The following is a 27,756-nucleotide window of genomic DNA, read 5'->3' as shown; positions in this document are numbered from 1 at the left end:
ACCATTAACTTCTATTATAATAAACAAACTGAACCAAATACAAAATAAGAATTGTTTATTACATATTTAGATCCATTTTAATACACTTCCATGCACTTGGAAAAAAAAGCTAGTAATAGATTAATATCAATGAATACACAAAAAAAATATATAATAGTATAATACATAAGTAACATGAATAATCAACCATGTGTATACAATAGGCTACACAAGAAAAGACATCTCAACAAAATGCATGGAAAAAACATGTTCCAAGTAATAAATCAATGTAAAAAATGCAAATTTTGACTAATTAAAAATGTCCATCTTCACTTAATTTTAAAACATGTGTTTCAGTTCACTTAAGTCTGACGCCACTGTTTCCAAGTCCAAAAGCTCTATCAGATGCCAAAAACAAACAACAAACAGTGCTAATATACACGCATTGTGCTGTAATATTCCTGAAAATTATGATCCTAACCTTTATCTCTATTCCGAAATCTCAGATGGTAAGTTATCCATAAAATGTTGAATCATAAAATGTTGAAGTCTGGGATGCCGTGAGACTGGAGACTGTAATGTACACTATGGCTTTTGAAAAGCTTAAATGTGTGACTTGAATCAACAGTTCCCATAAATGGTTGTTGAGTATTCTCAATATCTAGAAACAAGATAGAGGAAGTAGAAGTAGAGGCTTCGACCCGGAAACAGTATTCCTTATGTCACAACAAGCAGAAAACATTTTCCATTTTTCCAGAGTTAAGGTGCAGTAAAATGATCTGTTGTTCTGTGAATGTTCACTGGTGAATTCAGTCATTTCAATAAGAATCCACACGATCAGCAATTTTGTGTGGTGCTTCATACATTACATCGCTACACTGCTGACAATGGTCAATGGACCTTTTTGCCTGTGTAATTTCACGAAATTCACAAATGTGATGCACCTTTACTCACTGCAACATAAAATGCAATCAATTATAAAATCTTCACAAGGGACACGTGAGGTACTTAACGAGTTAGAAAAGTGAAAAGGTGCATCAGCTTCATTTTCTGTTTGTTTTTCCTCTTTTCTGGTGGATGGTCCAGGCACTTCAGTGATTTTCAGGTCTACAGGAGGATTTTTATTCTTGATCAAACTTGAAATCAATTCTTGATTTTTATTTCAGCTTACCGAGATCCCTGCAAAGTACAAAATTAACTGTTAGTAAGGTTATTAAAGTGATAGTTGTGAAATTTAAATAATTTCCTCAGCCTTGTGACGTTCCAAACCTGTTTGACTTTCTGTCTGTGGAACCCGAAACCAGATCTCAGGCATAATGCAACCCGTCACCATTTCATTATCACTGCATGAAACACAAGCATAAAAAATTGTGTAATTCATTCACACCATTCTTATGTACACTTGTCTAGTTCAATTCAATGCAACAATTTATGTAAAAATGGTTAAGCTCCAAAAATGTCCCAGAAAAGATCCTAAAAATAATCAATGAGTTCACAACTCATGTGTTATGGGTTGTGTTGTAAGTCTTATGAAGCCATATAATAGCTTTTTCCCTTTTTTTTTGTCGAAAAAGACTAAACTTGAAGTTATAATTCAGGATAACTGATTAAAAAAGTACACAGTCAAACAATACAATTTCACGCAGAGAAAGTTCACAGTAATAAAGTACGTGCATGTGGTGTAGGTAACTTACTGTAATTCAATGTTGCCTCTGAAATGTTCAGATTATTTTAGAAATGTACTGGTTGTTCTGGGGAAACAAAAGAACAAAGCTGATTATTCACAACATAATATTTATTGACCAGTAAATGGCTTTAAAACGGTATTTGAGAGAATGAGGGCACCTGTAGTAAGTAAAGTTAGGCTAAACAAAAACAGACCAAACTTAACCTGCTTTTGTTATTCATAACAAACGCCAATGACGACAGGAATCAGTTAAATTAGTTAGGCTATTATCAGCAATTTGAAGACACGGTTTTACAGAATATGTTGAATTGAATGACTAAATCAATCTAAGACAATAAGTCAATAATTTCCATTTGTTCATTAACTTACGTTAGATCAACGTAGTTAGCATCGCGGCTAAAACCTTCATACCAGATACTATGCAATAAACGAGTGGTAAACACTGTAACGTAGTAATGTATAATAAATTTAGTTTATATATATATATGTGTGTTTGAATATAGTGAGTAGACTCTGTATTTATATTTATTTGGCGAGTTTACAAACCTTGTAACGGAGAGCCGATCAAACGGCGGAAGCTTTGATGAGAGGACGGAGCCGTTACCCGATGACGTGGATCAGCTGAGCTTTGTTGCGCGCGAGCAGCGCGAGCATCACTGAAGCGATGACAGCAGAGGAGAGAGCAGCAGTTTCGTGACAGAATAAAACGTTTCTCCTCCTGGTTCTTCTTCTTCAAATAATAATTTATGAAGAAGTAGGTAAAACATATTATTTTATTACTATTATTTATTCAATAATAATTAATTAATTCTTATTATTAATATTATTATAATTTAGTGTTGTTGTTTAAGGTTTAAATTAATCAATAAAATAGGCCTATAGATACTAAATAAATGTAAGCTACCCAGGTGAAAAATGTATTAGGCTACTGTTAAATGTATTAAAAATGCATTAAAGTATATTTGTATTGTAGGCCTACTAAAAACACACTCAAGTACATTTTTAATTGTACGTCTTTTTCACCTGGGTATGTATACTGAATCAAACTTAAGTAGCCTATAATAATAATAATAGGATAATAATAATCTCATTCTGGCCTCACTGAACCATTGGGTTCCTCCAGATGCTGGCTTTAACATAAGAGATCTTCCAGGAACCACTTAAATGTAAAAAGATCTTCCAATAACCCTTTTATCACATTCAAGTTCCTCTATTTTCCCCCAAAGCACTTCGAGGTCTCATAGTAATGAAAAGGTGACTCCAGAACCTCTGAACTAAATACAAAGTGCTTAAAGGATCCCATAAGTTCCAGCAAGAACCTAAAAGATTGTCAATGCTCCTCCAGTAACCCTACTATAGGAGAAAGAGCTTTGAGGCACCTAAATTACATTTTGAAGTTCCTTGAGTATCCGACAGGATATTTGAGGCTCCTTTAGTTTTTACAGTGCACGTCACTCCTCTGTTCATCTCTCTGCACTGGCTACCACTCGCTGCTCGCATCAAGTTCAAGGCATTGACGCTTGCTTACAGATCTATCACAGCGTCAGCTCCCTCCTACTTTCACTCACTCCTACGAGCCTACATCCCTACCAGAAGCCTACGATCGATCAACGAGCGACGGCTCATGGTTCCATCAAAGAGAGCCACAAAATCACTTTCCAGAACATTCTCATTCACGGTTCCATGATCTCCCCACCCTCATCCGGAATGCAGAATCCCTGACAACATTTAAAAGACAACTGAAAACCCATCTCTTCCGTGAGCACTTAACCTCATATATAAAAAATCAAAAAATCAAAATCTTTCCTTTTCCTTTAATCCTCCCTTATTGGGCTTATGCTACTCTGACCAATGCCTGAACTTCGTATTTTGAGCACTTCTTGTGTTGTTTTTGCCTCTTCACGATGACTCGCTAAATGTAAAATGACTAAATGTAGTTTTCCGAGCACTACCTGCAATTGTTTGTTGAGCTCCAATTATGGATATCAGTACATTTGTATATGCCAACAATGGTAGAAATGTAATTAATTTAAAAATTCATTAGGTTACCCAGGAATGACATTTTCATGGGGAAAAAGATCTGATTCACCCCAAAAAAATGGTTAATTACATTCTTGAAATGTGAACAAAAGTGGGAAACAATTCTACCAAACAGAAACATACAAATTAAGTTATACTTCCTACCGAGTGGTTTGTTACAACGCAGTGCGTTTTTCTTTGCCAATCAGCGTGTAATACAAGAATACTACACACCCCTGCATCATCACAACAACGAAACGACATCAAACAAATCATTAAGGTTGTAAACTGGCTGTTCGGCTCGACTAGGGACACAGGTGTTGAGTAAGGGCTGACTCTGATGCTGATCCATCACTACCACACTCACTCATGGAGAACAGGGCCTTTTAATCTGCCGGCACGCCAGCGGATTGGTCGCGCCGATCATGACGTCGAGCGTCCTGACGTCACAGGTATGATGGACAGCCAGATGATCCAATGATCGCAACCTAATAAAAGACTTTACAAATACAGGAGAAAGAACAAAATACAAAACACACGTGGAACGTAACAAAAGAAATAACGTTTATTGATTTGCACAAGATCACCGTGTGTCTGAAAAAATATATAATTAATTTATTATAATAAATAATAAATAATTATTGTTGTTATTTATTATTATATTTTGTTTGATTTATTTATCAATTGTTATTATTCATAATAATTAATTAATTTGTTATTGCATTATATACATTATAACCCATTATATTAAAGCAGTAGAGTGTGATAAGGAATGCAGCTGTGAAAGAAGCGCATTCCCTCAGACAGCATGGCTGGACCCTGGCTGGACCGATAGATGTATTATCATTATCCCGAGCGAGCGAGCGAGCGGGTGTCATCAGTGCTGTGACCCGGATGTCTCCACTCGTCTGATCCTCTTATCAGCGACAAGGGGACCGAGATGGATGTTGTCAACCAGGTAAGGCATTCAATCACAGCTATTCACCTAATAATTACTCATGCACTGCAAAGTCCTCACGCTCATTATAGGCCTAAAGGCAAAATGTTATTTGACCGACTAACATTGATTTTAACTGGACGGAATAAACGCATTTTAAATTAATGACTTACCAGGACAAGAAAATACCTAGAGACGACGTCTCGTTGACTTTCAGGGAATCTCTGTTGGATGCAACCAAATAAAACACTACAGAAAACCGTTAGCAATTCAAGACAATTCGCGTAAAACCGATTAATAACAATAGGGTACAATCAGTGCATTGTGACTGTGGTATTTTATACTATGGGTCGGGATATATTACTTAGTATGAATGACTGAACTGCGCAACTATTTTCAAACGGGGAGCTATATGATTCAAACTGGCTGATCAAATAACTAAAGTCTTTATTTTCATGGTCCCTCTTTGAGATTAGACATAAAAGGACACGAGCCGTCCACTGGTTATTTATCTGTATTTATTTACGTTGATGTCCAATTCGCGAACGAATCGTCTTTTAAACCGGTTCTTTTTAATGATTTGAACGAACCGATTCAAATAACGGTCGTAAATTATTCGACTCTCTAAGGGACAACTTTGGTAGTAAAACTGTGAGTGGGTGACATGTTGGAACCATAAACAATCTATATAACCCAAAATACGTTTTATAACCCAAATCTATATAACCTAAAACGTATTAAATAAAACAGTCCGAGAGAACCGATTCGCTCAAATGATTCGGACTTCAGAATACTATTTATTCCGACGGTGTCTGTCACGTATTACATTATAACAGAACAGGGATATCACAATCTGGATTACTATAGATGGCAAATGGTTTGCATGGGCACTAAAGAGTAAAGTGAGAAACGATTGTGCGATTGTCTGCAGTGTGCTGCATTCACTCGCGTGCTCTCTGGCCTTATGCCCGCTGTGCGAGTCAAATAAATCGGGCTGTAGCCTGTAAATGCTCGCCAGTTGCACTTTCATAAAGGAAACGTTGAGATAAGCAGCTTTGACTAATTCTAATGCTTGCAAAGTCTCCCTCTCCTCGCACGTGCGCTCTATTGGTCGCTTTGGACGCTGCTCTGTCGTCATCACTGACGTAGGTAGGGACAGTCAGGTTATTAAAGTGTATTGACAGAAAAAAAAAATGTATTCAGAGAAAGGAGACAAGCGCAACATACCTGTAATATCCATACAAATACGTGACTCTGTGCTCAGAAGTAATAAGCTGAAAATACTCTACATTCTACAGAAAGGCAGACAGACAGATACTGTAGATACAAAGATAGATACTCTTGTGAAAAAGCAGTGTGCATAATTGTGTTGAATGTGCACTTGTCAAATCAACTGTGAAATATACCAAGGAAATATACCTTTGAATTAAGTAAAAAAAAAAAAAAAGAAAGTAGAATGAATAACCACGACAAGTCAAATTGATTAGTAGACCCAGTTAAGTTAGTAGACGAAGTTAACTCAAATATTTAAGTAAGCCAATTTAAAAAAAATATATATATTTATGAGTTATGTGAACTTATTTCATTTGTGTTCACTAATATAATACTTTTAATATAAAATCAGCAAGCAGTTAGACCGTATTTAAGGCTTATTGGCTCTTGGCCCGTCCTCAGCCTAACCATCTTGTTAAAGAAATTGAACAAATAATGAGAATATCTTAAAATATAATTTGTTAATCAAATACTAATTTTTTTTCGTGAAGATAACTTAAATAATAGATGTATCTTTCAGACCAAATATACTGTTGAATTTTTGCCATTCATTTTGGTGTGTCCTACTCAAACCATCACATAAGTGATATTCAGAGATTTTACTAAAGGGATAGTTCACACAAAAATGAAAATTCTGTCATCATTTACTCCCCCTCATGTTGTTCCAAACACATAAGACATTCGTTCATCTTCAGAACACTAATGAAGATCTTTTTAATGAAATCTGAGAGAGTTCTGTCCCTCCATTGACAGGCTACGCAACTACTAGAATGTAGTTTTTATGACTATATCTTAACACACTTAAATACATTTTAAGCACAAAGGCAGAGGAGAAGCAGACGTGGTGGATATAAACACAGCCATATTAACTTTATTATCCAAAACCAAAACGATAATCCAGGATAACAAGAACAAACGCAACAGCTTTTTAAACAGTGGTTAAGCTGGACAAGGCTGGACAAAAACTAAAACCAAACTGAGAATTTAAATACAAAGGATATAATGAGGAGGGGCAGGTAAACATAATTGGTTACCATGGTAACAACTGAGTGGTAGGAAACAAAGAAAAACAAGAACAAAAACATAGGAAACAAGGAAAACTCCATGAAAACCAACATAAACCTAACAAACTGATTGCATTTAATATTACTTTAAACTATAATACATTTACATTTAATTGCAATTAAATGTCCGAAAACATTACATTCAGGTTCTGTTTACATCCGGTATTAAGATGGGTTTTGGCCAATCGTATCACAAGTAGACGAGGGAGACACATTCCTGTTTACACCGGGTGTTTTAATCCGTCCACTTTCAACCACTTCTGTCCTGATGTCTTAGAGGCTCTATGGGCGGGTAAATGAAAATGTATGGGTTTATTCAGATCTTTCGATCTACTGGACAAAATAAGCTTGAGCAACATATGAATGCACCTGAAGACGACGCGAACATGCGGAGAGCAGCAGTTATCGTTTCTGCAAGATCACACCGTGAGTGTGTGTTAGAAATCAGGAATGATGAGAGAACATTGTGCTTGGTACGTTTTTCGTCTTCAAACTAAACTTGGATCTTCAGCCGAGAAAGTTTAAATCCTGTCTGGCTAGAGCTCTTCCTATAATGAACGCATTAGGTCAGTAGGAGGAGAGAAGACGGTCTTTTGTGGCTGTTCGAATGCTTACATTACAAAAGCAATCCTGTCGAATGTGTTTTCGACTTCCTCTGGAAGTGGTGGAAAGTGGACAAGCTCAAAACGTTTTAGAAACCGTTACACCTGTTTTTAGCGTCACCCACTTGTGATCCAATTGACCAAAACTCATCTTAATACCAGAGAAAGTCTAATGAGGGGAGAAGTGCCACTCAATAAACTTCCGGTTGCAGTTCCACTCTTGTTCCATATGAGGGCGCTCACAGGACGAGTGCAGAATGAATGGAGGTCTATGGCGCTATACCCCTCAAAATCGACTTTTCTCAGGATATAATTTTTTGTCTAGTAATTTGAATGTTGTTTTCGAAAGGGGATGCAAAGAAATTACACATTGCTGGGTGTTAGATTTTTTAGAGTCACTTATTTGCTTTAAAAAGTCTTTCAAAATGTCAATTACATCATACACATCGTACGACCAGAGATACTGCTTTACGGCAATCCTTCAGTCACTTTGGTGCTTTCGCGCTCTGCACTTTCTTTTCTCTCGAGGCATCGACAACACAGCTGACACAGGTAAATACACGTGCTAGATGAGTATTTGTTTTGTTTGTTTCTGGTCCTGCTTCGGATGCCTCGATGCCATCAAGTGATATCTCTGGTCGTAATCAGTCCTTCACTGACCAATCAGCGTTCATTAGCAGAATGCTAGCGTGTTATGGGCAACAACAACAACTCAACCTGTAAGAAATCGAAAGGACATAAGTACTCGTTCATTCAACTTTCGACCTATAACCCATGTTGAACTTGCAAAACCTACAATCAAATCTGAGATTTCTCAACGGCAATCGGGTGAAAGAGACACATTTAGCCGTCTAGCTCCATAGACTCCCATTCATTTTGCACTCATGGCGAGCGCCCCCAGTGGAACTCTGATTGGAACTACAACCAATAGGACTTAATAGGGCGTTGGAGTGAACAGGCTTTCCGTAGACGGGCTTTGTTAATACCAAGTGTAAACTGGGTCTCAGTTTTCTATTATATCCATAATAGGTTCTCTTAAAAGTATGCTAAGTTGTACTTCTTTTTCACATATAGATATATCAGATTTGATGGTCTTTATAGCAGTAGTTTTTGTCATTGACATAATCTGTTTATTGTTTTTCAGTTGGTCGCCACAGGGCAGTTCACAGTCATCAAGCAGCCATTAGGATTCATTAAAATCTTACAATGGGTGAGTAACTACAGTTCATGCAGTGTGTTTTTATCTTGCTATTTTTAATCCATAACTCCTTTTCTTTTCTCTTCCCTTCGTATTATTTCCTTCTAAAAACAGTAATCTCTTTAAATATGTGGGGTTGCAACTTTTAAAACTGTAATTTTACCAAAAGCACTGGTATTTTCTACAGGCAGTGCAAATCTAGTTTAGTTTCTCTTAATTATAGCTGGCAGTAAATACAACACACACACACACACACACACACACACACACACACACACACACACACACACACACACACACACACACACACACACACACACACACACACACACACACAACACACACACACACACATGGCATTGTGCACAGCTTGTGTGGGTGGCTGTGAACAGTCACTGCTGTTGCTTACATAATGAGAGGAGCCTGACGGTAGTTTACGAGACAAGTGATGGTAAATCAAGACTGTCATTAACAAATCTTTAGATTCTAAGAGTTCAAGTGCCCCAGTATCTTTAGAAAATGTATTTGCAAATATGTGTGTTTTTGTGCATGCATGTTTAAAGTTGTAAAATAGGTTTGTAGGTAGATATGTGTAAGCAGGGCTTGACGTTAACTTTTTTGCTCAGCAGCCACTGTGGCTTGTGGTTTTCCAAAGTTACTAGCCACTTAGCATTTTCACAGGCCACAATTCTGACATCGATACCATGGGGAAAAACTGCCATATAGATATTTTTAATATTATCTCATAATTTGGCAGTAGGTTTTTTAGGCTGCTGTCACTTTAAGACCTGACGCACGGATCATTTATACATGCGTTTTCTTTCTCAACTGTTTACATTCACTTAATACATAACTGACTGTTTTTACGTGAATACTCCCTAAGGCCGTCATTTTGACATTATTTTGTGTGTTTTTGTCTGTTTAAGCTCAATAAGCAGCGAAAAAGAACTCAATTTAGTGCTGAGAGGGGGCTTTATGTGCGCGCACTTTGGGTGTGAGAACAAAATCTGTGGGAATAAGTAAAATTATGCTCAATCCCATGCCGAAATTCAAGCCCTGTTACACCAACAATATTCATCCGGTGCAAATGAAAGGAGTGAGTGAGGGGAGACGGGTTTGTGTGTCACTCGCTGTCGGAGAAATGAGAGAGAGAAAGCGCAGCTGGTATCATGTTCTGCGGAAAATGAGTATTGGAAGAGTTTCAGATATTTCAGTATTGACATGTATCGAAAAATCTGTATTTTTAACAACACTACATTGCACTTAGTTTTATTATTTCAGATCCCTTTTTAAAAGACTACAATTAAAAAATGTATAAATTCTATAAAATTCAACCCCCCAAGGTGGCTTGTAGTGACTGCGTTACACGCCACTGCTGAAACACACCCACATTTCGAGGTTTGATGGTTGTTAATGTCAAGCCCTGGGTGTAAGTAGGCCTAAGTATTGAGATATTGTTTTCCTTAAAGATTTTATATTTTAAAATCTTAGATTTTACTGTGAGAACATTTTTATTATATATAGTATGATATGAAATTGTGATAGTATGTTACAGTATGTAAGTTATTTAGCTTCAGTGCAACAGTAAATTTCTTCTGAAATGTTTCCATTTAGGAAATAAAAGTCAGTTTATGGGTCCTTTTGAAGAGACATTGATATCTAATGTGGCACATCTGTAGATTTAACAGCCTGGGCTTTGGTTTAATGTGATATGTCATGGATGTGTGCCCATTTCTGTCTAATTTTCGCTTTAAAGCTTGCTCTAATTAATTGCTCAGAATTAGAAAGAAGTGTATAGTCACTAGACCGGACCTGGCATGCATCCTCAGTTAACATATGGTCTCAGTTCTTCTCCAGCTAAAAAATGGCCCGATATTTAGTGGATGTTATGATGCCTTTATTGCATAAATACATTCACTTGCTATTAAAAACTTTACTCCCATTTGTCAGGCGCTGTGTAGGCTGTAGTGCATGATCACAAAGGATAACAAAAGGAGTCTTCCACTAGGAACACCCATTGCCAAAAAGGAATCCAGGTCTGAATCCAGGTTTGGAACAAAAGAAAAAAATTTTACTTGTAGTCACATAATTCCTTATTACTTTCTTTCACCATTCTTCATTAATTTATTCCGTTATTGTTGAAAATCCTTAAAGGAACACGCTGACTTTTTGGGACTTCAGCTTATTCACCGCATCCCCCAGAGTTAGATAAGTCCATACATACCCTTTTCATCATTCATTTTTGTCACTTATTGGGAGCAGTATGCTAGCTGGAGCCGTTTACCTCCAGTCTTTGTGCTAAGCTAGGCTAGCGGTGGGTGCGTCAGACAGAGTTACGGCACGCACGGTGATGAGAAGGGTATGTATGGACTTATCTAACCCTGGGGGATACGGTGAATAAGCTGAAGTCCCAAAAAAGTTGGCGTGTTTCTTTAAGGAATGCCTACAAGACTCCTGTCATAATTTGAAACTCATCCTAAATGGCAATTATCTTGCAGCAAATAATTCAATTTACATTTATTGTATAGCGCTTTTCACTATACATATCGTTTTAAAGAAGCTTCACAGAAAATGCACGTCTACATTACAATTTAGAGTGATCTGTTATCAGGGGTGACTGTGTCCAAGTTATATATTTCAGAAATGTACATATACAAATCACACAGTTAGCTTACAATGTATTAATTTAAGGCAGAAACAATGAGCTTGTTAAAGTAAAGAATACATGTTGTTAACTAATTATTAGGATATATAGAACATTTTAAAACTACAGCATCACAAAGCAAAAGCCTAGATGGGAACACATAATTCCCACCTGGACCAGCAGGATAAAATGCTGCTGTTTCAAAAAGAATTGAAAGAAAATGTGTGGGGATTTTAAAAGTCTTAAAACTCCCTCTGGGATTTCCTTGAACACATCTGCAAGACATTATGCCAATACAACTCAAGCAGCTTTCTGTTAAAGATTACACAATATCCAGTAGGAGTCTAGGAATCAAATTAGGATCTTAAATTCCTATCAGATGTTTTGATTCGTTTGATTTTTGGAATTTACTAATTATTTTCAACATCCATCAAGCTAAAGTAGTCCCGACTTTATTAAAGCAAAAGTGTTTTTTACTTTCTGTTGTATTTTTGTATCTTTCTTATTATCTGCCCTGTTGCCTTCTCGCAAATATAATCACTCAGTGTAAGTAATAACCCATTTCGTTTCCTAAGACACTCAGTCAGTCCAGAATAATGAAGTGTTGTGTTTGTTTTATCTGGTGCTTGTCCCATAATACATAATCAGTAACTATTTGTGTGCTGAGCTTCACAAGTTGCATAGAAGTTGTCCATTTGAGTCTGTCTGTGCACATGTGCTGTATGACTGTATTTACATTCGAGTGAGCTGCTTAGAAAATTTAGGAGCATTTATGCTGTGTTGCAATTAAAAATGCACAGGGTCAATGCTAAAAAATATTGTTAAAAATGTGTTCAATGTAATTCAAAATTGAGCAAGAGACCAGATGTATGATTGTGATTGAAATAATAACAGTTGTTGTTTCCACGAGGAATGGTTAAGGTTAAAAAACAAAAGGTTAACAAAATAGAAATAAATCAATAACTCTCCTATACTGAAGTAAAATGTTGAAACAACATCGCGATATCAATTGTTGATTTGAAATTTGAGATTTTTTTTTTTTTTTTGGAAAAGTAAACACGGGCATTCAATCTTTATCCATGTTGCTGATAAATGCAATGGATATAGTTCACCTAAGAATTCTGTCTCGCCCTCATGTCGTTCCAAACTTGTATGAATTTCTTGATTCTGCAAAACACAGAAGAAGATTTAAAAAAATTGTCTTAGTGTTTTTTTGTCAATACAGTCCAGGTCAAAGACCAATGTTGTGCTCTTTAATGCTTATTAGAGTGTCACGCCATTAGCTTAGCAACATGCTAATACCAAACTCTACTGAAATAAACTGTGCGCTGAGGGTTATTTGAGGCATGCAGAGATGCTGCCTTTGGAGAGCGTTCCTAATCGTCACTTATTCAGTGGTGGCTAGCCTAGGAGGCAGATACCAATGGAGGCAGCGAGGCCGCTCACTATGTTTTGGAACAGAGCTTATTTGTGTGTGTATGTGTGTAAATGTGCGTGTGTAGAGTGATGTGTAGTAGATCAGCACAGTGTGTGTAGTGACAGATGGTAAAGCACCTCAGTGAGATTAATAGCCGGCTTTTCTATTCAATCGGATCTTCCTGCAGTGAAGGGAGGGTGTGGTAAAAATACTCTGACTAATCTGTGTGTGTTTGTGTGTGTGTTTGTCTGCATCATTGTGACACCAGTGCTAGTAGGTGTTATTGTGTTAATTGTGATAATTCGTTAACGCCTCTTGTTTGTCACCTCAACTCATTTATATCTCAGTTTCCATGACAACAGGTGCAACAGTGACCTGGATGCAGTGGCTGCATTTCTTTGATCTGTGCAGATTAGCAGATATTGTATTTTATATTTAATATGTGGTGTGATATACAGCAGATAGGGAATTAACACAGAAACATGAATATTTCATGAACCATTCTCATTTCTGCATTTTCTCTTTATTTTATATTTGATATGAAACTCCCTTCTTTTAATTGACATTATTAAATTAGAGTTTTACAAGTGAAATGTCTGAAACCATGTTTTTTGTTTAAATGTTTTTACCTTCATGTGATGGTAAACACTATTCAAAAATTGAGTTCTGTAAGAAATTAATACTTTTATTCAGCAAGGATGCATTAATTTGATCAAAAGTGACAAAGATATTTAAATTGTTACAAAAGATTTCTATTTCAAATAAATGCTGTTCATTTGAACTTTCTATTCATCAAAGAATCCCGAACAAAATGCATCACAGGCTTCCACAAAAATATTAAGCAGGATAACTGTTTTCAACACGTGACAATAATCAGAAATGTTTCTTGAGCAGCAAATCAGCATATTAGAATGATTTCTGAAGGATCATGTGACACTTTTAAAATATATTCAAACAGGTCTTTTCATTGTAGTAATATTTTGTGGTCTACATATTTGCATAGAACTGTGATGTCTTGTTTAATATAATCCAAAAAGCTTTTCCTAACCAGTGCTATAGGCTAAACTATATTGTATCCGGCCTGGAATAGAGTTTGGTCTATGGTTAGGGTTAGTGTTTGGAGACACCATTTATGAAATAAATGTACCGGTAGTAGCCTTGATGTGCCAGTCGTGGGTCTTTCATGCAGAGACTCTCCTCATGTGTTTGCAATTTGCATAATGATGCATTTAAAAGTTAATGACCTAACGTATCTTTACAAAAGTTCACAATCCTGTTGCAGATGAAGTATAATGTGGATAACATTGAATATCTTTTCGTCAGGTTAGATGGTGATTATTAATCACTCAAATCACCCCTTTATCTAAACCTCTTAATCGTGGGACTCGCACATCCGCCATGTTTGTAGTTTTTAATACTTTTTATGTGTTTGTAGTTCTAATTGAATCCTCGTCCAACACGCAATGGGTTTGTGGGCAATATTAGCTGTTAGAGTTTGCACCGATCTGCAGTTCATTCGGATTGTAACCGGAAAAATTAGACCATCCGGGTATCTTTGGAATACCCATTTCAACATACTACGATTTGGGACACTAATTCTATTTTTGAATACTATTTAGGACGGACAGTATGCAAATTGGGACACAGCAAATTAAGTTAATTTTGAGAGAGTCATTGAATCATTCATTCAAACAATATTTAATTTTAATTTTTTTTATAATTCATTCAGATTCATTGAACAATTTAAATAGACTAGCACCAATTACCAGTTAGACAAAACCTCTAGTAAATTATGTTATTTTGTTTAGTTGTCTGCTCAGAATCATGGGAGAAATTATGATCTCTGTTTGAAACCAAAAAAATTGTTATTCTCAATTTATCCAGAATTGTGCACCTCAAGCTGACAGGAAAAAACAAGTCTATTTATGCTGTTACATTTTTTTTTTACGATTTATTTGTTGCTTGCAAAAACACAGTGAAAATAGGATATTTATTATATTGATTGTACATTGTATATGGGCGTTTTCAGTATACACGTTTCATGCTAATTGCCATTCTTTACTAACACACTTATTTACTATAACAACTGACTGTCTTTCTTTCTCTTTCTCAGTTCTTCGCCATCTTTGCGTTCTCCACCTGTGGCGGTTACTCTGGAGTGTTTCGTCTGAGCGTGGAGTGCAAGAACCGCACAGAAAGTGACCTGAACATTGAGGTTGAGTTTGAATACCCGTTCAGGTCAGTGTTCCACTGCCATTCCTGTCATATCAGATCGCAGTGCAGCAGACACAAGTCCTCAAAAAATATCAACAGTCTTACATTCTTTAATTGATGTGTTTGATTCACCTAGTTGTAAAGAAAGATTATATCATTTCATTTGTATAGTTTTTTTCTCTACTTTTTAATGCAATGTTTTTGGATATATATATATATATATATATATATATATATCTCCAAAAACATTGAATCATTTTATATATATAAAATATATATTTACCAGTAAATTACTAGATTTTTTCATTAATTTAATTTAATAATATAATTTAAGCACATTCTTCACATTCTTCCACTTAAATACAAAATAACTCTTCATTACATCCAAAAACTTGTTAAAACAGCTCAAAAAGTCTCATATCGGGTGTCTTTGCTGACCTCTTGTGCAAAGAAATATAATTATTGCCACTAGATGGCCTTATAGCTCTCTATGGAGCAAATTATCTGTTCCCCTGGGTCCTAAAGTCATTTCTCTTGTAATATTACAATTATTACTAGTCATTAGTTTTATTTTGTGTGAAACACGTTGAGATCCACCAATAGCAAACGTCAACCACCCAACAATACAACTGATTCATGATGGACAAAATCAAGTCCCGCCCTACATTTTTTTCTTCTTCAAGAAACCGTTTCACTCGGATATACAATAGGAAAGAAAAGACTATTCGAACCTTCGTTTTACACCGACTTTAAAGTGTCCTATAGGGGCTTTGGCACCGGACAAACCTTTTCATAGTTCCTTGAATTAATGGTGGAAGTATTCGCTTTTTGATGTTTTCACACCGCAGGAACTGGGAATGATTTTAGTTCTAGAAACGCCTTTAGGGGGAACTAATTTAGCTCCTACTTCAGAGTAGGGACTAAACAAGCACTATAGGAACTATCACTGACGTTAATTTATGCCGATTGGCTGAATGCATGCGAAACACCAGCACCCGCTATTTTTTTAAAATCTGTGTAAACACACAGATTATAGCCTATATATTTACTCCAGAAACGAACTCTACGAACATGGAAAACAGTGATGGACCTCTTAACCTTTCACGCTAAGGAGAAAATTCAACGCAACTTTGAGGGAACCAAGCGAAACATGAATGTATTTCTCCTCAGATAGCGACATGGGGCATTAACCAAACGGCAAACGCTAATACTTAGATATGACTTTTAAACAGATCCTAAACTAATGAAGATGGAGAATGGGAACACTGTGTACTGTGTAGTGCGAAAGGGGCTCATGATTCCATAGGAGAACCTTTTAAATGTATTCACCTGAATGCGCACACACTCTCACACATTGGTCAAGCGATTTAAACTTCTGACAGAAATTTACCAAGACTTGTCTTTCTCCACAGACTGCATCAGGTATGGTTTGATGCTCCTTCATGTAAAGGGCCGGAACCTGAACGTCTCTTTCTGGTGGGAGACAACTCTTCCTCTGCTGAGTTCTTCGTCACCATTGGTGTCTTTTCCTTCCTTTATACAATGGCAGCCATGTCCGTGTACATCTTCCTCCTGGAGAAGTACCACGAGGGAAACAAAGGAGCTCAGGCTGTGAGTCTTCTTGCAGTCTCTTTCCTGTGAGGCAGATAGCCTTATGTGCCATTTTGAAATTATAGATTAAAAATTGAAATTTCAGCTGATATATATTTTCTTTGAGCATACTCAGCATAAAACTGAAAGACTTAAATGAGAGAAAAAAAAAACGAAAAAAAAAACTGCAAATCAGGTTTATTGGTAACATTTACAGACTTTCAGCTGTTTGCAATGAACAAATCAAACAAAAGTAATTGAAATAGCTCAGCACAACAAATCAGCACAAAAAAGGCAACCAAGCCTTGGGTATGCTTGGGATCATTGTCCTGATGGAACTTCCTCACTGATAGCATGACGTTTTCTCTTAGGATTTCCTGATACTTCAATGAATCCCTCTTGCCTTCCACACGCTGCAGGTTTCGAGTGCCAGAGGATGCAAAGCCGCCCCAGAGCATCACTGAGCCACAACATGCTTAACAGTAGACAGAGTGTTCTTTTCAGCATATGCTTCATTCTTCTTCCTGCAGACATACTGCTGATCTATAGGGCTGAAAAGTTCTGTGGCTTATTTAAATGATTTTGAGCACTTTTCTTGTTCTTTTGGGTCAGTAGTGGTGTACGTTCAGATATTTCATGTGTTCTAGCTCAAGCACACCTGGTGCAAGTAATGAAGCCCTTGATTAGTTGCATCAGGTGTGCTTGAGACAAGTTGCAGAGTTGTGCTGTTGTGAGGGATTCTATTCAGGTGGTTGAATAATTTTGAGACTGCAGAAGTCATTAAAAGTTGCATTTTAAGTTGAAAGTTCAAATACTTTTGTTTGATTTGTTCATTTGCAAACAGCTGAAAGTCTGTACATTTGACCAATAAACCTGATTTGCAATAGGGGTTGAATAATTTTGATTACAACTGTATATCTTTCTTAATGTTAGTTTAGTTTATAAAAATACAACTGTTCTTTGTTAATGTTAACAGAGACAACAACGAGATTAAGAATAGATACATGTGCGCACGCATATGTTGGGAATTAGGAACAGATTTTTTCGTGAGAAGTTCCCCTGTGTGTACAAATACGAAAATAATCCATGCAATTATTAGTAAATGAGACCCATTGTTTTGAAAATTGTTCTAAATGTAAAAGTATCAGTATCAGCCATTCAGAATCTATCCTGCTTTAAAGAGCATGTGCATTTAAGGCGAAAGATGATAAAACTTCAGCACGCTGATAAAAAGAACGTTAACATGCTAATAGTATTTATCATTTTATTTTGTTCACGTTAATATTGTAAACTAATGTTAACAGATGTAACCTTATTGTAAAGTGTTATCAACAATTTTAATAACCTATGATATTTTGTAAACCCATGTTACATGTTTTGTTAACCCTGTTACATTCATCGACGCAATTATCATTTTCACGTCCTGCGCCCCGTTGTTTAAATAGCAAATGCATTTGCGTTCCGTTTGCGCTCTGGAGACGCGTTCGGTCTTTCCACTATCAAATTACGTCATGTAAATAGCGAATCTGCCATGGCGCGAGCGCAACTGGCATTTAAAGAGAATGGGAGATGAGACTCTGATTGGTTTAACGCACGTAAATCCCAAAACACACCCATTACTCATTTTGAGAATAGGGACAACCCTTTTAGACCAAACGAAAAGTGGATTCAGACACGCCCTAAGTGAACTTGCGGCGTGCGCTTTAGACCATGCGCTTAGATCGTTAAAATAGGGCCCATAATATTATTTTTTTTAATATCATGTAACCCGTTAAAATGTAATGGTGATTAGTATTCCAAAAAAAAAAAAAAAATCATTTGGTTTTGTTCTACAGGATTTTGTGGTGACAGCTATTTTTACCTTCATGTGGTTGGTAAGTTCAGCGGCGTGGGCCAAAGGTCTCTCGGATGTTAAGAGGGCGACTGACCCCGATGAGGTCATCAACCTCATCACTGCATGTGATCATGAGGATAACCGCTGCAAAGAAATCCATGAGCCTGTGGTTTCCGGCCTGAACACATCTGTGGTGGGTACAGTCACTATAAATAATGTTATTATGCACATATTTTAATGTATTTCTAGAATTTTATAATGACACGTGGGCAGTTGAGAAAGTAAAATACTGTAATATTGTAAAATACCGAAGCATACATAATGATGTGCATTGATAATCAATCATTATGCTCCATTATACTCTGTACAAACTCAACCAGCAAGTGACCAACCTTCAATGTTGAAATGTGGTTAAAATAATGTTATAAATGTTTCAACATATAGGGCCCTATCTTGCACCCAGCGCAATTGACTTTGTACAGCGATGCATGTATCATTCCTATTTTGCACCCGCGCACAGCGGACTTTTCCCTCCACAGACGCACGTCGGTTAACTAAGAAATACACTTGCGCTCCCGGGGGCGGTTCAGCGCAAAGAGGAGGCGTGTTCCGGCGCAAACGTTCCCTCATGCTATTTTACAGGTTTAGAAAACAATTCCGCCACTAACCGAAAAAAACTAGTTTAAAGTCAGTGGCGCGTTGCGCATGTTATTCAGATGCTATTTTAAGGGCGCATGCTTGGCCATAATCAATGTGCACAATGCGCATACCCATTTTTTTCTCTCATCTACACAGAAGCAGCAGTTTTCATTTTTGCAAATCATACATAATTACGATAGATAGATAGATAGATAGATAGATAGATAGATAGATAGATAGATAGATAGATAGTTTATTATAAAAGCATACATCTAGCTTACACATTTACCCAAATTATCATACGCCTGTTTAACCGAAGTTAATTTGGGTTTGTTTCTCCAGCCCCAACGTCACTTCTCTGTGTTTTACGGCCCTGACGAGAACGTCGGTCTCCACGGCTGTGAACCGCTGCTTGCGCGCGACTGGCAAATCCGCCGTTACAATAGGAATCCGCTATAGAATAAGCGCGCCTGCTCTTAAAGGGAATGTGAGATGACGCTCTGATTGGTTTATTTCACGTTACGCCCAAACCACACCTATGAATAATGAAGCTACTTCAGACCAACACATTTTAGATTTGCGTCGGGCGCAAGAGTCATTTATCCCGCCGGTATAATAGCAACAGCGCCCAAGACCCGCCCACAAAGTTACTTGCGTTTCGCGCTTGATACTTGCGTTTCAGATCGTTAAGATAGGGCCCTTAAAGTTCCCGAATCTATGACCTTTCATGTATAATATAGCTGTTTATGAATGTAAAAGGTCTGCTAAGCTCAATGTGCATGATAAATGGAGTTATTGTCTCCCAAAAGAAAGAGCTGATTTTGAACTGCCTCAAACTAGTCGTCACGTCAGTAATTCCAGTCTTACTTTCTGCAAGTGCAGAGGAAGCCTCCAAAGCTTAAATTAATATATGGTAATGGGTGTTTTGTTTCCGAGGCGCTAAAAATGGTAGACCAATCACAACAGACTGGGCCATCTGACAAATCAGAGTAGAGCAGGCTCTCGGAAAGGATTGGTTTAGAGAAACAGAATCCTTTATCGAACTGTGAGAAAAGAGGTAATTCTGCAATGTATATTTATAAATTAAAGTGTTGTTTTTTGTGTGTTTTTTACCGTAGATGCATGTAAATCTATTAGAGGATACCTCCAAAACAAAATAAGGAAACTTTAAAATAGCATAATAGGGGCTCTTTAATGCTAAACAAAGGCAAAATATTTACCTGTATAAATCAACAATATTTGAATTCACCTATGTTAAAAACATCAACTTTGATCCATGTTTTCAACAATCATCCAAATTGTTTCCGTTAATTGAGAAGAAAAAAAAATCTGAAATAAAATATACATTTTAGATGAAAAATTATAAAAAACTTTAAAGCGTAACTCTCGCCAAAATGCAACCTAGGGTCTACCTGAGGCAAACTTGCATTTAAAAGAATAATTCGAATGGAAACGCACCTTTTCAATTTGACCGTATTTTCGTTTTTGGTCAAATTGCCTTTTGAATGGGAGTGCTAGCCTAGGGGCACGACTATGATAGCATCAAAATCGCTATTTTTAAAACACTAAGAAGGCTTGACACAACATGAAACTTTGCTCGAAGTATCACCAGGGGCTCTACACATGAACTCGAGCATTGAGAACAATGTTTGTGTACACAGAGTTTACTTAAAAGAAAGATTTTGAACAACTCACTGTAGCTGTTGTTGTTTCCGTCCGCCGGCATTTTGTCAGTCAAAAATAGTCGATCTCCGAATGCAACGTAACAGGGAGGAGAGTAAAGATGGAAAGCTCTTAAAGCTTAGTTCTATATAAATTCACGGATAATTTGTTGTTTTGTCGTTAGTGAAAATCAATATTGACCTTGTATTTGAAAAAGAATCCTAATATACTAACAATACTAAAATTCAGTTCATTTGCATTCGGAGATCGACTATTTTTGTGTAGTCTATTACCTAGACTGTTTCTATAATTAGAGTGGTGTTTCCATTCTAATTATGCTTTTAAACGAAAGTTTGCCTCGGGTAGAATAACAAAAAGACCCTAGGTTGCATTTTGGCGAGAGTTACGCTTTAATGTAGATTTTGCCAAGGCAACTAACTGAAAATAAACCAAGATTAGTTGTAACTTAGTTGCAACGTCCAGTGATAAAATCAGTATGTATGCTTAGTCTAATGAAACTGGCAGCATTTTCATCAGGTAAAACAGGGAGTAGATGTTTATGGGCATAGAAATGAATGCACAATGTATGTGTAAGTAACCATTTGGCTTGTTTCTTTTATACCTGTAGGCGTTTGGGTTCTGTAATGTGGTGCTATGGGCAGGGAACCTGTGGTTCGTCTTTAAGGAAACCGGTTGGCTTACAGCCTTTGCTGGCACTTACACAGCCTCTGGAGAGAAGCAGCCAGCACCAGACTCCTTGGGCCAGGGTGGGCACAATTGAAAGACTGAAAATTAAAGCATAGAATTCACATAAATTCTTATGCTCTCTGTGCACAAGTTCATATAAGCTTATGTATTATTACTACCAAGATGTTTTTGCTGTTATAAACATTTATATTTAGGTTAATGTGAATCTCAAGAAGAAATTACGTCAGTATAACAGTAATGAGGATAAGGGAATGTGATTTGAATAATATGCTTTATTGTCATTATAATAATGTTAGTGCAAAAATTAAATTTGAATGATCTTACAAATAGCCTTATCTTCTGTATCCAAAGTATAATTTTTTTTTAAATTTCTGACACATGTTCTTGACAAGTTTTATAAGATTCACCCTAATAGAACTTTTAGGATAATTGTCATTTGACATTTTTGACATTTTAAGGCTTGCAAAGGTCATCATCCTATTTAATTATATTCTCTTTTAAATGTATTTTTCTAGGCTATGGACAAGAAGGTTATGGACAGGACCCTTACGCTGGCTCTCAGGGCGGTTACCAGCCCGAATACGGTCAACAGGGCGAAGGTGGCGGTTACAACCAAGGAGTGTATGGTCAGGGTGAGCCCACTTCCTTCTCCAATGAGATGTGAGCCCGGCTCCGCTGGCTGAAGCTCTGCACTGGTGAGTGAACAAGCTGTAAGTGTACAAGCCGTTCCCTTTCAAAGTGGAACTTCTAAGCTGCGTCATGGAGTTGACACTATAGGTAACATCTCGGTTTATATTGTAACGTCTGTTCCATGATGGAGGAAATGAGACGTGGTGTCGATGACTGAAACTAGGGGTTGCACTAGGGGTCAACATGCATTTTGAGCGTAAACCGCATTGGCAGTTTATATACACTATTACGAATCTGTAGCCAGTGCTTAAGCGGTCTCATATGCATCAACCCGTGTGGCACCATATGCCCTAGGAGCCTCTGAAATTGTTTCAATGGAACCGCTGTTTTTTCTCTGAATGTCTTTAGGGAGTTCAGCATTGTGAGACGTGAAGTCTCCATCCCATCAACTCCATCCCGAGAAAAGAGATACTTAGCACTGGGGAGAGCTTGCTCTTTTCCCAGTTGACCTGAAGCCCCAAATGGCTAAGGTGTCTGAGCACCAACTCTAAACCACAAATCTCAAGAGTGAGCTAGGATCAGCTAGTCGTCGAGATAGCCAAGGGCCACTTTCCTTAACAGGGTAAGGATAGCCTCTGCGACTTTGGTGAAGACTCGAGGTGACAGGGACAGCCCGAAAGGGAGGACCTTGTACTGGTATGCCCAACCCTTGAAAGCGAACCAAAGATGTCAGGATGTGCTTGTGTGATAACATCTTGAATGAGAGCTTGTGCAGCACCTGATTCAAAAGTCGGAGGTCTAAGATTGGTCATAACCCACCGCCTTTCTTTGGTATGATAAAGTAAGGGCTGTAGAAACCCTTTTTCATCTCGGATGCAGGGACAGGCTCTTATTGCGTTCTTCGCCAATAGGACTGCAGTTTCTGCACGCAGGACAGGGACATTTGCCTGCCTCTGAGGTGAAGAGAACTCTAAACCTGGATGGGGGCCTGGCGAACTGAATCGCATAGCCAATTCTGAGCCAGTACAACCGATTAGAAAGTGCTAACTAGGCCTCCGAACTCTGCACGAGCCGCACTAGAGGAACAATTGTTTTTGACCTTTCCCTGCGGTTGGGTGGCAATGCTACGTGTCCTGATCCTGTGGCTGTGTATGTACTGGAACACCTACCTTGCTCCGTAACCTCCAACTGGAACCGGCCTGTAACGGTTGAGGAAGCTGCCTCTGAATGCGCTACACTGACCTGTGCGGTGATTTGGGTGAGTCGCGTCCGCACATAAGTAGGCAGTAAGTCTGTCTTATCATGTCCGGGCTGTGAACTATGTGACCCAGAGAATGAGGAAGTTGCTCTTTCTTTCTTTGTGGGTACAGCTGCCACTTGGGTGAGCGGCGGAACAAAAAGATAATGAAACCAAAGATTCTCCACCCGGCCCTCCACCGGGGGAAGGAGTGGTGCGTGCACATCATCCTGGGCAAGAGTAGCTCCTCTCATCTCTGCAGGCAGCTCGACGAGCAACTGAGGTGACTCTATCTCTTACCAGAAAAGAGAGTTGCGATTGCATTGTTCCCATGGTCATGTTCTCGCAATGATAACATGAGCCATCCACGAAAGCGGTCTCAACGTGTTTTTGACCCAGACACATGAGACAAAGATTGCAAGATAGCATGCAAGGCACTAAAACCTCAGTAATTGGCCTTTCAGGCTACAACTTTCAATGTTGCTGCTCCTCTAAGGGGAAGCTTACATCTCTACTTGTACTCAGGAAAAGGAGGAAAATGTAATAAAGAAAATTAAAATAAGGAACATTAAAATAACTCTCATCACTTAGACTCTAAACCCTAAGGAAGCACAGGGGAGCTTAGGCTTTACTTAAAGACCCCAGAACACTGGGGGAGAACAGCTCATACCCTGCCTTGAGTAAAGGCACCCTGTATAAGACCCACTATAGCTAGTGCTTCGTCTTTTTCTATTAGCACTAGCATTAGACCATAGTATGTTAGATAACAAGGAGGGATGCCCGACAGAAAAACGTTCTACTTTCTTTACTATAAGCATTGTCATACCGGGTCCATAGTAGTTGACCCACCCAAAATCGAGCTATATCCCTGCTTCAAGACTCAACAATAGTTGGAGAGGGAGGCAAACAAATTGAAGGAACTATACTACCCACCTAATTTCGTTCACCTTGCATCAAGCTTTAGGGCTATCCAAAGGGGAGATATGATCATACCACTATTCAGACAGGGAAGCAAACAAGAGAAAGGCAGGCTGCAGTTTGCCAATAACTCTCATCCACCATACTCCCAACCAAGGAGGCTGAAGTGGAGCCTATGCCCTACTCAAAACCCCCAGTACACTGGGGGAGAGCAGCTCGGCCTTGACTTAAGTAAGGCAGTTCTCCAGGACCTGCTATAGCTAGCTCTTTACTCCAGCACTAACTATAGTATGCAATAGATAACCAGGAGGGTTGCCCCGCAGTCCGTCTACCTCTACTTTTCAGGTTCTTGAACCTGGGTCTTACTAGAGAGGCCTATAAAGCACCCATCCAAAGAGGAGAATATATTCCTGCTTCATGACTTAATAGTAGTTAGGGAGGGAAGTAAATGAAGTATAGGGTTTACATACTGCCCTACATAACTCCATTCACCCTGCCTCAACCCTTTGGGGGTATCTGCAATGCAACCATCCACAGAGACGTGGACCTTAACATTGGGGAGAATATAGCTCAAACCTGGAAAAGATACTTCAGGACATCAGAGTGGAGCAAGAGAGATGCCAGTGACAATCAACCTCTGTCTACAACCACTGACAAATGCCACTCTCACCTTGGGGGGCATGTGAAGCTGAAGTATCTTTGCCAAAAACATGACGGCATACATAAGCAATCAAGCACTGCTCAGCAATATGAAACAAGTGACAGAAAGAGTGGTTTCAGATTCCTGATTTTCCTAACCAAAAACACAAACGAACAAGCAGCTCCTGAAGACAAAAAAGGTACAATTACAGGTACCCTTTAATAGTGATGTATGTCTCGAGACCGGTCTCGAGACCACTTTTACGTGGTCTCGGTCTTGTCACGGCCTTGACGGTCTTTGGTCTTGGTCTTGTCTTGGTCTCGGACTTCTCGGTCTTGTCTAGGTCTCGCTGTCTCAGACCGACATAGTGGTCGGGGAATTTAGCAATACAATACTACAATATCCACGACGACACAACGTTCGATAATGCAACATTATTATCCGCAACGGAACGGATTGAAGCGCGCGTCCGAGTGAAAGTGCGGCGTGTGCGCGAGTCACACCAGAAAACACTTTATCCGCGCCACTGATCGCAGCGGCAACGAGCACTTTGATCACTTGATTTAAAAAACACATATCAGTGACATGATGGGTTTTAACTTCATTCAGGACATTTTGGGTAACTGCACAACTGACAGATGACTTTGAGCGCACCGCCAACGGTGTGTGTGTGTGTGTAACCATAGCGACAAAACGACCAACTTTCGGATCCTGCACTTAAGCCTATAATTTCATTTTTAAAAATTGAATTATGTATTTAAAAGTTGCAGAATGGATTCATTTGGAGACTCCGAAATCGGCAGAGATAGGCAGGCATTTGCTTAGATGAATTTGTGACTTTGATATCTGTGTGTGTGTGTGTGTGTGTGTGTGTGTGTGTGTGTGTGTGTGTGTGTGTGTGTGTGTGTGTGTGTGTGTGTGGTTTGATTACAGTATTGTATTTAAGATGGTGTTAGACTAAATAAATGGTCTTTTAAATATCATATGCATATCTCCGTTGTGTTGACTAAACATTAGGCCTAATCCAAGTTTATAATTGTATATCTTTAATTTGATGTTACGATTTCATCTACACATTAAGTATAATTTCAATTGGTTACATATTTCTCATTCTTTAGACAGTTGTTGGAGGAGCAAGATGGTGTTGGAGGTGTTTGATGTTTTGTCAGATGAACCATCAGTACCAGTCATGTCAGTCCTCAACAGTACACAAAAGTTATGGGAGTAACAGCCGTCATGCAATTGCTACACATAGTTGATCTCACCCAGTCTGCAAAAACATTTACAGTGAGCTCACAGTCACACACATGACATGGTCTGTCTCTGTATTGTTCTGCCTGTGTAGTTGAAGTAATACCGTCTAATATGTATTGAATGTAAACTGCGGCTGAACCCTAGTATGCTGCTGTTCTTGAACTCATACAAGTTGCTTAGCTTCAACACTAGTCAGTTTTTTTTCCCCTCCGGTCTCGACTTGGTCTCGGTCTTGGTCTCGACTTGGTCTTGGTCTTGACTTGGTCTGTCTTGGTCTTGGTCTTGGTCTTGTCTTGGTCTCGATACCCTCTGGTCTTGGTAGTGTCTTGGTCTCGGTTAAGACGGTCTTGACTACAAGTCTACCCTTTAATACTCACAGGCGCTCCACATTATGATGTCGTGGACTGCCGTATGCCAATGATTATTGGCTTTTGTTTACACATGCTTCAGACTCAGGTCATACTAATAGTGTCAACCATAGTGTCAACTCCATGACGCAGCGCCGAAGTTCCACTTCAAAAGGGAACAAAATATGAAACGAGTAACATTTTGGTACTTGATCTACTTTCAGCATTTTTACTGCATACATACATCCATACCATACAGTGTGGTCCAAACCCTGTGTCCAATAGGCCTACTAAAGATGCATGCAACATTTTTTTAAATATAATTTAATAAAATGTATTACATTTATAAATTATATTATCAGCATGAATATTTGAGTTATAAGTAGAATTGAAAAATCAACATATATTTGTTATTTTACCTTTTTTTTAATGATGTTTTCTATTTGAATATATTTTAAAATGTAGTTAATTCCTGTAATGGCAAAAGAACAGCGTTTAATTGAAACTTAATTTATGTAGTTAAATGTAGTTTATAATGTAACATACTGTCACTTTTGATCAATTTAATGTGTCCTTGCTGAACAAAGGTTTTGTTTTGCCATTATAACTTTTAAGAAAATGCCCAGTATGCTGAACCTCCTGTATACTGTACACTACATTGGGCACAGTACACAAAAATATAGTACGTACATAGTCATATTTTTTTTTTAATTGAATACAATCATGATGTTTTTATTTTGTTGTTTTAACATTTATACAAATTTTCATTGATAAAAATGTTAAACATTTAAACATGTCGTCTTTGCAGATCACAGCAAGAGGACGTCGTGTGATCAGCCAGCATGGAAACTACTAGCTATGTTTCCACTGTCTTCAGTTGGTTTATAGGGAAGGGGGTGGGTGGTATTAAAGCACATATAAGAAATCTTTTCAGGGTTGATATTAACATCAGAACCAAGAGGAAACAATTGGGACCCAGGAGGAAGTGAGACCCTAATTTCAACATACTATCTATTACATGGAATCCAGCAGGAGATTGTCCATCCTATTATAATGAGGAAAAACTTGAATATGCTACCAAAAAAATTTACGGAAACCTATGATGTATATGTTATGTTCGGGGAGCCGTTTGAATGAATTATAGTAATATTAAACTGAATGTGTTTTTCTGTGGTGTAAATATGAATTAATTAGATATACTGTATTGTGAATTTAACTTATTGTTGCTTTTTTTGTGATTCCATTTGTAGTCCCCACTTTTGTT

At 38.0% G+C, this 27,756-nt stretch overlaps 1 protein-coding gene and 1 long non-coding RNA gene across 2 annotated transcripts in view; one reads left to right on the top strand and one right to left on the bottom strand.

Annotated features, from left to right (window-relative positions):
- Positions 1–1,025: 1,025 nt before the first annotated feature.
- LOC309513073 lies at positions 1,026–2,546 on the bottom strand. The gene is made up of 4 exons (XR_014211271.1): positions 2,213–2,546; positions 1,674–1,730; positions 1,249–1,322; positions 1,026–1,158 (listed from the first exon to the last, which is right to left on the bottom strand). It is a non-coding gene; the product is annotated as an uncharacterized lncRNA (long non-coding RNA).
- Positions 2,547–4,505: 1,959 nt separating this feature from the next.
- sypb (synaptophysin b) overlaps positions 4,506–27,756 on the top strand; it is a 24,228-nt gene continuing 977 nt past the window's right edge. Inside the window, exons 1-8 of the mRNA XM_082188811.1 lie at positions 4,506–4,643; positions 8,705–8,770; positions 14,933–15,057; positions 16,446–16,644; positions 18,459–18,650; positions 21,387–21,525; positions 21,982–22,161; positions 27,301–27,756. The exon at positions 27,301–27,756 is cut by the window's right edge and continues 977 nt beyond it. Of these exons, the coding sequence (XP_082044937.1) occupies positions 4,626–4,643; positions 8,705–8,770; positions 14,933–15,057; positions 16,446–16,644; positions 18,459–18,650; positions 21,387–21,525; positions 21,982–22,130 (888 nt within the window). The 5' untranslated portion in view covers positions 4,506–4,625 and the 3' untranslated portion in view covers positions 22,131–22,161; positions 27,301–27,756. The remainder of the gene's footprint in view (positions 4,644–8,704; positions 8,771–14,932; positions 15,058–16,445; positions 16,645–18,458; positions 18,651–21,386; positions 21,526–21,981; positions 22,162–27,300) is intronic.

This window comes from Leuciscus leuciscus (assembly GCF_965113295.1).
Source record: "Leuciscus leuciscus genome assembly, chromosome: 13".
Taxonomy (NCBI): Eukaryota; Metazoa; Chordata; class Actinopteri; order Cypriniformes; family Leuciscidae; genus Leuciscus; species Leuciscus leuciscus.
The sequence above is the reverse complement of the archived record's forward strand: the minus strand, read 5'-3'. Positions and strand labels throughout refer to the sequence as shown.